Source organism: Lipotes vexillifer, unplaced genomic scaffold (assembly GCF_000442215.2).
Source record: "Lipotes vexillifer unplaced genomic scaffold, Lipotes_vexillifer_v1.1 scaffold70, whole genome shotgun sequence".
Classification (NCBI taxonomy): Eukaryota; Metazoa; Chordata; class Mammalia; order Artiodactyla; family Lipotidae; genus Lipotes; species Lipotes vexillifer.
This window is the reverse complement of record NW_006789896.1, coordinates 2,442,394-2,453,882: the sequence shown is the minus strand read 5'-3', so window position 1 is coordinate 2,453,882 and position 11,489 is coordinate 2,442,394. Positions and strand designations below refer to the sequence as shown.

General features: G+C 35.9%; 1 protein-coding gene across 1 annotated transcript in view; it reads left to right on the top strand.

The window, feature by feature from the left end:
- Positions 1-6,453: 6,453 nt before the first annotated feature.
- HYDIN (HYDIN axonemal central pair apparatus protein) overlaps positions 6,454-11,489 on the top strand; it is a 342,406-nt gene continuing 337,370 nt past the window's right edge. The window contains 2 exon segments of the mRNA XM_007462964.1: positions 6,454-6,588; positions 7,411-7,536. Of these exon segments, the coding sequence (XP_007463026.1) occupies positions 6,454-6,588; positions 7,411-7,536 (261 nt within the window).

The window sequence follows — 11,489 nt, the reverse complement described above, 5'->3', positions numbered from 1 at the left end:
TTGCTGTACTCACTTGTTAGTTCTAGGAGGTTTGTTGTAGATTCTTAGGGAATATCTATGTAGACACTTATCCCATCTACATATAAGGACAGTTTTATTTCTTGTTTTCTGCTCTGTATGCTTCTTCTTTCTTTCTTTTTTTTTTCTTATAGCACTGACTAGAACTTCCAGTACTGTATCTGATAGCCATGTTGAGAATGGACCTCCTTGCCTTTTTCCCAGTCTTTAGGGGGAAAGCATTCAGTCTTTTACCATTTAGTATGATGTCACCTGTAAGTTTTTTGTATATTTTCTTTATTATGTTCCTCTATATTCCTAGTTTTCTGGGAATTTTTATCATGAATGATATTGAATTTTGTCAGATGCTTTTTCTGCATAAATTGACGTGATCATATGATGTTTCTTCTTTAGCCTGCTAATATTATGGATTACATCGATTGATATTTGAGTATTGAACGTGCCTTACATTCCTGGACTTAACCTATTTGGTCATGGTATATAATTATTTTTACATATTGCTAAATAACTTGTTAAGATTCTGATAAAATTTTGTTAAAATTTTAAAATTTATATTCATGAAGGATATTGGTTTTTAGGGTTTGGGGTTTTTTTTTGTACTTTCTTCATCTGGTTTTGTCTTAGGCTTCATAAAATGAATTGTCAAGTGTTGCCCTCTTTTCCATTTTCTGGAAAAGATTGGTAGTATTGGTGTTAATTCTCCTTTCCATGTTTGTTGTCATCCTCCAGGGAAACCATCTAGACCTAGGTATTTCTTTTTTGTGTGTGTGGTACGCAGGCCTCTCACTGCTGTGGCCTCTCCTGTTGCAGAATACAGGCTCCGGACGCGCAGGCCCAGCGGCCATGGCTCATGGGCCCAGCCGCTCCGCGGCATGTGGGATCTTCCCAGACCAGGGCACGAACCTGTGTCCCCTGCATCGGCAGGTGGACTCTCAACCACTGCGCCACCAGGGAAGCCCGATATTTCTTTTTTTGAGTTATAAAATTATGAATTCAATTTCTTTAATAGTTAGAGTTATTCAAATTATCTATTCATATTAAATTGTTGTAGTATGTGTTCTTTGAGGAATTGAAGCAGTACATCTAAGTTGTCAAATTTATGAGTGTGGAGTTGTTTATAGTGTTCCCTTATTATCCTTTTGATATCTATATGGTTTGTCCTCTCCTGTTAAATTTCTAGTATTGGTAATTTGTATCTTCTTTCTTTGCTAGAGGTTTGTCAATATTATTGATTTCTCCAGAGAATCAGATCTTTGTTGAATTAATTTTCTCTATTGCTTTTCTGTTTTTAATTTTATTGATTTCTGCTTCTATCTTTATTATTTCCTTCTGTCTGTTTGCTTTCATTTTATTTGGTGTCCCTTTTTCTGAATTTAGGAGCTTAGATGACACATTTGACTTTTACTGCTTTCTAATCTAAATATTTAGTGTTATAAATTTCAACACTGTTTTAGCTACCTTTTCAATATTTTGAAATGCTGTGTTTTCATTTTCATTCAATTCAGTGTGCTTGTGGATTTCCCTCTTTGACTTATGTATTTATTTACAAGTGTGTTGTTTAGTTTCCAAGTGTTTGGAGAATTTTGTGTTATTCTGTTGTGCGTTTCTAATTTGATTTCACAGTGGTCAACCAGCGCCCTCTGTATGATTCCAATTCTTTTAACTTTGTTGAATTTTATTTCTTGGCCTAGGAAATGGTCTATCTTAGTATATGTTCCTTGGACACGTGAAAAGCGCATGCATTCTGACTGTTCCATAAATATTGATTAAATCATGTTGGTTGTGTTAAGTTCCTCTATATCTTGTTAATTTTCTGTTTGGTGCTTATATCAATTGTTGAGAAAGAGATGTTGAAGTCTCCAGCTACAATTGTGGATTTGTATAGTTCTTTTCATTTTTTGCATTATATATTTTGAAGCTTGGTTCAAATCACATATTTTAAAAGTTGTTTGGTGCACTTATAATTATGATTGCTAAGTCCTTTTGGTAGATTCACCCTTTTACATTATATAGTGTCCCTCTTTGTTCCTGATCTTTTTTTTTTTTTTTTGAAGTCAACTTTATCTAATATTACTGTAGCCCTTCTGGCTTTCTTTTGACCAACTTTTGCGTGGTACACCTCTTCCATCCTTTTGCTTATAATCTACCTATATCATTATCATTGAAGTGATTCTCTTAATTCATAACTATCCTTCCTCTCTCTCTCTCTCTCTCTCTCTCTCTCTCTCGTGTGTTCATGTTTGCACACACGCACTCTTTATTACTTGAGTGAAGTAGGTCATTTTCCTATAACATTTTCCACATTCTAGATTTGGCTTAATTTTATTCTTACAGAATACACATGTTCCTGCAACCTAGCTGGTAGGTCTAGAGACTTAATTAGATTTAGGTTTAGATTGTTGTTCATAGTTCTGCACAGGTGGTGCTGTGTACTGCATCACGTCAGGAGGCACATAATATGTCTGGTTTTCACTCTTTTAGTGTTAAGACTGATTTAGAGGACTCAGGTGTTGTTAGCCTGATTGACCCATTATAAAGTTCTTCAGCAACATCCTTTCTAATGGTTTTAACATTGATGAACATTCGTTTCATTAGGGGCTGCAAATGGTGATTATTTTTCAGTCATTTCTTCTGTATTTATTAGCTGGAGTTCTTCTATGAAGAATAATTTTCCGTGATCAACTATTTGGTTAACTTGCAATGCAATTTGTACAAAAATGGTACAGAATAAATGGTTGATTCTTCCCAGTTATTATTTCCAAAATAATTAGTCTGGTGCCTTAGCAGCTTCCAAAGGTGACCAACGATTTTTTTTTAAGTATCTTTTGAACTCCGAGTTTTAAAGACTAATCCATTGCAGACTTTTGTTTTTGTTTTTGTTTTCCCCAAATTGTCCTGTCTTTGGTGAATGGAAACTCCTTCAAGTGGCTCTGGGCTCCTTAGATACAACCCTAGTAGCCTTTGATAATGTACTTATTTTACAGTATAATAGAATGTTCCAAGTTCATCTTATACATTTCATGCCCCAGACTTTGAATTACCCATTTCTCTAAGGAGTTGTGGTTTCTTTTAGTGGGAAATGGTGTTTAAAGACCACATTATGTCCCTGGACTGTCATTGCTTACTTAGCTTTCTTTGCTTCTGGGGTCTTTCAGTAGGGAGGTTATTTAAAAGGAGAGAATAATCAAGAGCTAAAACTCAGATTTTCTATTTAAATTTAAGATTATAGGGTTTCTTAATATAAGAACTTTTTTTTGTTTTATATTTTTTAAATGCTGAAATGCTTGGTTCCTAGCAATATTGATGTAGCTACTTGTTTTTAAAATATTATTATTAATATTATGACCAACAATAAGACTACTATACAATAAAGATATATAGTCAAAAACCATGTTTTAAAGTTGGTTGGAATAATTGTTTGGTGTTACAACACCAATTTGATATACAGCAAGGTTTATTTGTTTCACTTTCAACTTTTAATAATTGATTTTTCAAAATGTTTTAGAAAATATATTTTAACAACTTTATTGAGATATAATTCACATTCAGTTCAGGATACAATTCACCCATTTAAAGTGTACATACAATCCACAGTTTTTAGTATATTCACAAACACGTGCAATCATCACCACAGTCAATTTTAAACATTTTCATCATCTCAGAAAGAAATCCCATACCTTTTAGTTAACACCCTTGTATTCCTTCATTTCTCCCAGCCCTTTGCAACGACTAATCTGTTACTTTCTCTCTAGAGATTTTCCTGTTCTGGTCACTTATTGTGAACAGACTCATACAATATGTAGTTTTTTGTGACCGGCTTGTTTTACTTAACAAAATGTTTTTGAGGTTTTTCCCTGTTTCTGTGATCCAAGGGGATGCTTCAGTCTCATCCTGGGTTCTGGGATTTTCATAAAGGTGTCTTGTCTATGGATGATTGCTAGTTGGTCTTTTTGTGAGGGGGATTGAAGTTGGCAACCACCTATTCCATGTTGGTGACATCACACTGCCTATTATTTTACACTGTAATAATTATGTGTATTGAATATTGTATACTGTGATTGTATATGATTTATTGTTTTTCTTTAGTATGTCTTCTTTGCTTTTTCTAAAATTACTTTTAGTATTTAGGAAGGTTTATCTTTATATTCAGTAGTTTCTTTGTATATAAACCGTTTATAGTGTCTGTATTGTTATCTATTACTGTATAACAAATTACCCCCAGATTAATAGCTTAAAACACTGAATATTTGTTTTCTCAGTTTCTGTAGGTCAGGAATCTAGGTGAGGCTTAGCTGGGTGCTTCCTACTCAGGGTCTCTCATGCATCTCCTGTCAAGCTGTTGCCCAGACTGCAGTCATCTTAAGGCTCAACTGGGGCTGGCAACTCTGCTTTCATTCACATGGTTGTTGGCAGGCCTCAGAAGATCCACTGCCAAGCTCACTCATGTCATTGCTGTCAAGGCTTGGTTCCTCACCACATGGGCCTCTCTATAGGTTTCCTGAGTGTCCTTACAATGTGGTAACTGGTGATTCCAGAGAGCCAGGCAGTACTCAAGATGGAGCTAATTTTCTTTATAACTGATCTCAGATGTGACATCCATCACTTGTGCTGTATTATATTTGTTAGAATACCTAAGCACAGCCCACACTCAAGAGGAGAGGATCATATAAATATATGAATGCTTGGAAACAGGTATCATTGACTGCCATCGTAGGGGCTTTCTACCATAATTCCCTTAATTCTCCTTTATTCTGTCTGGTTAAATGGTTTGATTCCTACCTAGTACTTATACAGTTGTTAATCTTTTCTACTTTTCGGCTGTCTTTCTTTTTTCTTTTCATTTAAAATCGCATCCTTTCTACTTTGTCAGAAAATATAACGTTTAAATTCTATTCTTCTCCTTATGTCTTCAACATTATTTTAATACCTGTACAATTAAATATATGAAATGCTCATCATCAGTCGTTTTGCTGAAATTCCCCAGTCAGCTTTTGGTTGGATGAAGCCCATCCTCTAGTATATTCTTCAGGAAGGGAACGTGTTTATAATATTCCTTGGGCTTTTGCATGTTCAAAACTCCTTTTCTGTAGCTTCAGTGACTGAAGGAGAGCTTGGTTCCTTGTAAAATCCTTGGCTCATGCTTTGTAAAGTTTTTGAAAAATGATGCTCCTCTGTTTTTCCACTGCATAGCTTGATTTTACAAAGTCCAATAGTCCAATGACATCTAATTCTCTTGCCCTTGTACATTATTTTGACTTTTTGCCTGGATGCTAATTTTTAAAATTCTTTAAAGCCTAGTAGTTCTTCTAAGATATGACTCATAGTTGATCATTTTGGGTCAGTTTTCCTGGGTACCTACTAGTCCCTTTTCATTGTTTTTTTTTCTGGAATTTTTCTTGGATTATGGCTTTAAATATTAATTTCCCTCCAGTACTTTTTCTTCTTCATGGGCTCCAATTATAGCATGTTAGAACTTCTTTCACTGTCTTCTATTTCAATCATTTCTTTCTCTGATCTTTTTTCTTATTTTAAAATTTCATATTCATTTCTTTGGGTGTTTTACTGCTTTATTTCAGTGTACCTTATTACATTTTCATCATGTCTATTTTCCTTTATGCACTGCTTTCCCCTCCATTTTGGTCTGGTAGTGCCTTATTGTCTTTTGAACTTTTAACAATTTTAAGGTTTTTTATTTGACATTGAATCAAGCTTTTTTTTTTTTTTTTTTTTCCTGCACAGGGTTGAACAACCTAGCCTGCTATTATTAAAAGTAGAAATCCTTACTTAGTCATAAATGGACTTCCGAAGTTGCAAGTGTCCTGCTAGAAGTATAAGGAAATATATGCAAAGGGGAGATGTCATATTTCTTTGCTTTGGAGGTATTGGGTGGCTGTTGAATGCCTTGTTTATTACTATAAACTTCAAAAAAATTTTCACAAACTTCTTTTTCCACATATTATCTCATGCTGCCTTTTTCAATTCTCTGCCTAGCTGTGAAGGTTTGAAGCCTTGTATTTATTGTGTTTGAAGGGTGCCATGAGAGAGAATTGTCAAATAAGCAGATAAAGTAGCAAACTATGAAGTATAGTTATTGAGCAGTTTTTGTTTATTTATCTGGAGAAGATAAAAGTACCAAAATATAGTAACTGCTTATGTTTTCATGTCTTCCCTGAGCTTAGTCCAGAATCACTTGCTTTTTCTAAAAGCGATCCTAGACTTCGGGATAAGGCCAAATCTAGACAGATTCATGGAATAGACTCCTACATTTAAGGCATTTGTTCCAAGCATTGGATGTATTTTTGAAAATCGGTATTTTCTAAACCTTCGTATATTGGAAAAAGCTTCAAAAAATGTGACCTGTATTCAGGAATTAACTGTATTTGTTCTAAAACTATTTTTTTTTCACTCTTAGGTACACAAAGGAAATAACTAAAAATGACAAGTAGAAGTCTTGAGGAGTCCATGGGGGCTGTTCAGACGGGGTTAGTCAGAACGCTTAAAGGATTCCAAAGCAAGATTTTGCCACCCCTGAGTCCGAAGGTGGTTACAGAAGAAGAAGTAAATCGAATGGTAATGTATAAGAGAATTTCAGAGTAAAATACTTAATGCAGTCTTTCTCCTTAGGAGAATGACAGTTGCTACTTGACATTCTCAGAATATCAAACAGAATTACTGGCTGATAGTATCGGTTTACTTAACATGGGTAGATTGCTGCAGAGCATAGTTACCTTTTAAAGCTTGGGAAATTTTTGAAATTATATACATCAAAGTAGAGGCTTAAATTAAATTGCTTAAGTTAATCAGTTGAACTAAGACTATGCAAGCAAATTATTAAGATTTTCTAAATATTAGCTAGAACCTTAAGAAACTGTCATACTTCCCAGATCCTTTACTTTATAAGATTTCTCTTTAACCTGATATAACATGATAAACACCCAAAAGCTTTACTTGCATGTTGTAACTTCATTTGAGAAATAGAAATATTTCAAGGAGGATTAGTCTCCTTAGCTCTGAAGCACTTACGTGATTTTAGAAACCTAGGGTTTTATGCTCTTCTGAGCATATATGTTAATGTGAGCTCTTTGGATATGTTCCCGTGCAATTTCTTGACCTTCCTCTCCCCCACCCCAGGTTCTTTTGTGTGATTCCTTCAAAATCATAAGGAAACAGCAACCACGTATCCTTTCAAATTATTGTGCAAAGAGCTCAGAAGTGCACGGGTACTTCGCTTGTATTATTTAGTTATTTTAAACGTTTTATAGGGGAACTTAGTGGCATTCCAGAATTATCCTGAAAGCTGCAAACACAAATTATTCATTACTGGCACTTATGAAAGCACTTTTTCAGTATAACCATTTATGAATCTTTGGCTCCTGTTGCTTTAAATTCTAGCTGACTCCCTCAGAGTTCCTGAAGGAAATGTCCCTCACCACAGAGCAGAGACTGGCTAATACACGTGTGATGTGCCGACCACAGATCATTGAACTTTTAGATATGAGGGAAACAACACATCAAAAGGTAGCTGCTTTCTGTCATACTTGCATATAAAGTAGGTCCTGGAATAATGTGAATATTCTAGAACAATAATAACTAAGCAGTACTTATTGTTCCTGGGCTAACTAATCCCTTATTGGATTTCTTTTATATATTCTTTTTCTACCTCTGTTGATCTTGATATCTATAATTTGATATGAAAAGAATTATACAATACAATAACTTTTAAAAAATATTTATTTATTATTTTTATTTATTTATTTTTGGCTGTGCTGGCTCTTAGTTGTGGCATGTGAACTCTTAGTTGTGGCATGCATGTGGGATCTAGTTCCCCAACCAGGGATTGAACCTGGGCCCCCTGCATTGGGAGCATGGAGTCTTACCCACTGGACCACCAGGGAAGTCCTCAACTAACTTTTGACTAGTCACATTTCTTCCTTAGCTACTTCTGGACACCACTGTTTACAGATTAGGAGTAATCCCAAGAATTATATTAGCCAAGCCCAATTAGGTTATCCTCCTAGTGTAAGAAATCCCTCCTTACCTGAGCTGTCATAACTAGAAAGGAAGAAGGAGGAACTGTTTATTAAAATAGGCATTTTTGTCTATTCTGGCTCATTTCCAATAACAAATGTATCCTTTTAGTCTCTAAAGAATAGCTATTTTAACATGTTTCTGTATTCTCATGTAAACCATACATTCCAGGCCTTAGGAGTATATGTTTATAAAGTAGTTCTTATTTCCTACATTTTAATTAATTTCTTGAATTATATGCTTCACTTTTTGCACAAATTATGGTATGAACCTTCATCAGTTGAACTGCTGGAGATTAGCCTCCTCTCAAAGGGTTCCCAGCTATTCCTGAAAGTTTTTCAGAGTGATTTCCCACAAGACAAGTGAGTCCCTCAGGCTCTTTTGCTCTCCTTGGCATGCCATTGCCACTCCATAAAATTTGCTCTTTTTCTGAGCACTTCTAGCTTTAGCTATTCATTGTTTCCTCTCCTTCCCATAACACCCTCTAACTTTGAGAGCAGGGAACACAGCTTTCTCCAAAGCTAATTCATCCTAATTAAGGGCTAACTGCTCCTTTCCCAGAGCATAACTAAGACCAGACTATGTGTATTGTTCTGTGTGTACTGCTTGTGTGTGTGTTTTAATGTATTTTGATTCCTGCTATGAAGGGTGAAGAAATTAGTGTACCACATCTCATCTTCTTGCCTCTGTCCTCTGTCAACTCAGTCAGTTATTTTTTACTTTGTTTTCCGGAGTTTCATTTGTTTTTTGGTTGATAGTCATACTCTTCTCATTTCCTCAAGAAGAGATTATGGAAACTATATTTCCTTGATTTTATAAATTTGATAATATTTGCCTATTGCCTTTATAGGAGAACTGCAGATTTGTTAGATGTAAAATTCTTGGGTCACACATTTTCCCCATAAGAGATTTGCAGGCATTTTCTTCACTACCTTCTGGCTTTAAATGACGATATACAGAAGTATGAAGCCTAATATTTTAGCTTGTATGCCCAAAGATTGTTTATTCTTATTTGATGTCCAGTGATTTTATTAGGATGTGACTAAATTTTTCCTAAGACACTACGTACCATTATTTTATTTCTAGAAAGTTTTTCTTGAATTATCAAGTATTTGTTCATGCCATTTTTGTTTTTATTTTTTTTAGAAATATCAGTTGTGAACATGCTGGATCTTTGTCTGCCCTTCTATACCTTGCGTTTCCTCCCTAATCCATCTTAAACTTTCTGTTCATTCCCATTTCATTGTAATTACATTCATCAACTTATCCTCTGTATCCCTTACTTTGAGTTGTGTGTGTGTATGTTTCTCTTAAAATTCATTCTTAAGCTTGACCAGTTCAACACACCTGGGTTGTCTCACAGCATTTTACATAGTTAGTTTCTTTTTTTGTACTTTTTAATTCACTTGTGTCTCAGATATCACTCTTCTTTGGCTTTCTTCCTACTTCACTGGTTGCTTTTTTCTTATTTGTTGAATACTTCTCCTCTTCCTGTTGACTAAATATTGGAGTTCCCCCGTACTTGGTCCTTAAACATCTTTCTCTTCTAAACTCATTCCTTAGATGACTCCTTCTAGGAACAGGGCTTTAAATTTCACCCTTTAAATGATTGCTTTCATAATTATATCTCCTGCTATGGCCTAGCCCCTGAACTCTGGATCATATATTCAGCTCATTGTGTGATTGGCAGCTCAAACTTAAAATCCTTAAGAGCTAATTTTTGCATTACATTCTTACCCTAAAGGCATGAACTTTCCTCTTTTGTCTTTGTTCTCTCCACCATGTAATACCCCCATTTATCTATTTTCTCAGGCCAAAAACCTTGGTGTTATCTCTGATGCCTCTGTTTTTCTCATGTCTTATATGAAATCCAAAACAAGGGCTAGTAATCACAAATATGTCTTTAATCCAACCACTTCTCACCACCTCCACCGCTACCATCCCAGTTCAACCCACCATCATCTAGACTCCTGAAATAGCCTCCCTGTTTCCAGCTCATCACCCTGTTATCAATTCTCCACAAAGAAGTAAGAGTGGTTTTTATTATTTATTTATTTATTTTAAAATTTATTTATTTATTTATGGCTGTGTTGGGTCTTCCTTGCGCACGGGCTTTCTCTAGTTGCAGTGAGCGTGGGCTACTCTTCTTCCCTGCGTGGCGCAGGCTTCTCATTGTGGTAGCTTCTCTTGTTGCAGAGCACGGGCTCTAGGTGCGTGGGCTTCAGTAGTTGTGGCTCACAGGGTCAGTAGTTGTGGCGCACAAGCTTAGTTGCTCCGTGGCATGTAGGATCTTTCTGGACCAGGGCTCGAACCCATGTTCCCTGCATTGGCAGGCAGATTCTTAACCACTGCGCCACCAGGGAAGTCCCAAGAGTGGTTTTTAAAAATGTAAATCAGAACATGTTACTTCCGTGTTGAAAACCACCTAGTAGCTTCCTGTTACCCTCATAGTTATAAGGTCCTGCATCATCTGATCCTGAGTCCTTCATAGTCTTTTCCTTCCTCTCTCCCCCAGCTCATTCTCCTCTAACTGCTCTCCCCTCTTGCTGCTCTTCAAACACTCAAGGATAATTCTCACCCTAGGGCCTTTGCATTTGTTATTCCTTCTAACTGGAATGCTGTTCTCTCAGATCTTTGCGTGACTTGCTTCAGATCATTTCCTCAGAGAGGCCATGCCTTGGCTACCTATCATAAAGAGCAATCATCCCCCATTCACTCTGTCTCCTTGTCGTGCTTTGGTTTTCTTCATAGTCTTATCACTGCCTGACCTCATATTATGTATTTCTTTTTTAAAAAAATATATTTATTTATTTATTTGGCTGTGCTGAGTCTTAGTTGAGGCCCGTGGGATTTTCGTTGCCGTGTCTGGGATTTTTAGTTACGGCATACGGGATCTAGTTCCCTGACTAGCGATTGAACCCGGGCCTCCTGCATTGGGAGCGTGGAGTCTTAGCCCCTGGTCCACCAGGGAAGTCCCTATTTCTTTATTTTTTATCCATTTCCTTAAGCATTTCAGCTTCATGAGGCAGGGGCTTTACTGGCTTTGTTCACTACTGTATGCTCAATATATGGAAAATATTAGAAACTCAATTAGCATTTATTGAATGAACACATGAATTGTTCATCTCTTTTGATTGTTTAATCTTCCCTGCACTCTTGAATATTTGCTTTGTGCTCTCTGATTTTTTTCCATTATGTTCTTTGAGTTTATGGTGAAATGGTGTAGTTAAGATTCTTATTATTTCATGGCAATGCTGTTCTGGTGAATATTTGACATTTTCTTTGCTTCTCTTCTTTTTTTTTCTTGAATGTTTTTGTATAGATTCTGGCTTTATTTGTCATTGTGATTGTTATTATCACTCATCTTTGAAATAAAGAAGGGAATTCTTCCTGGACTTGCTGTTTGCAGGTAGTTAATGTTGAGGCGGGGCTCGGTAGGGTCA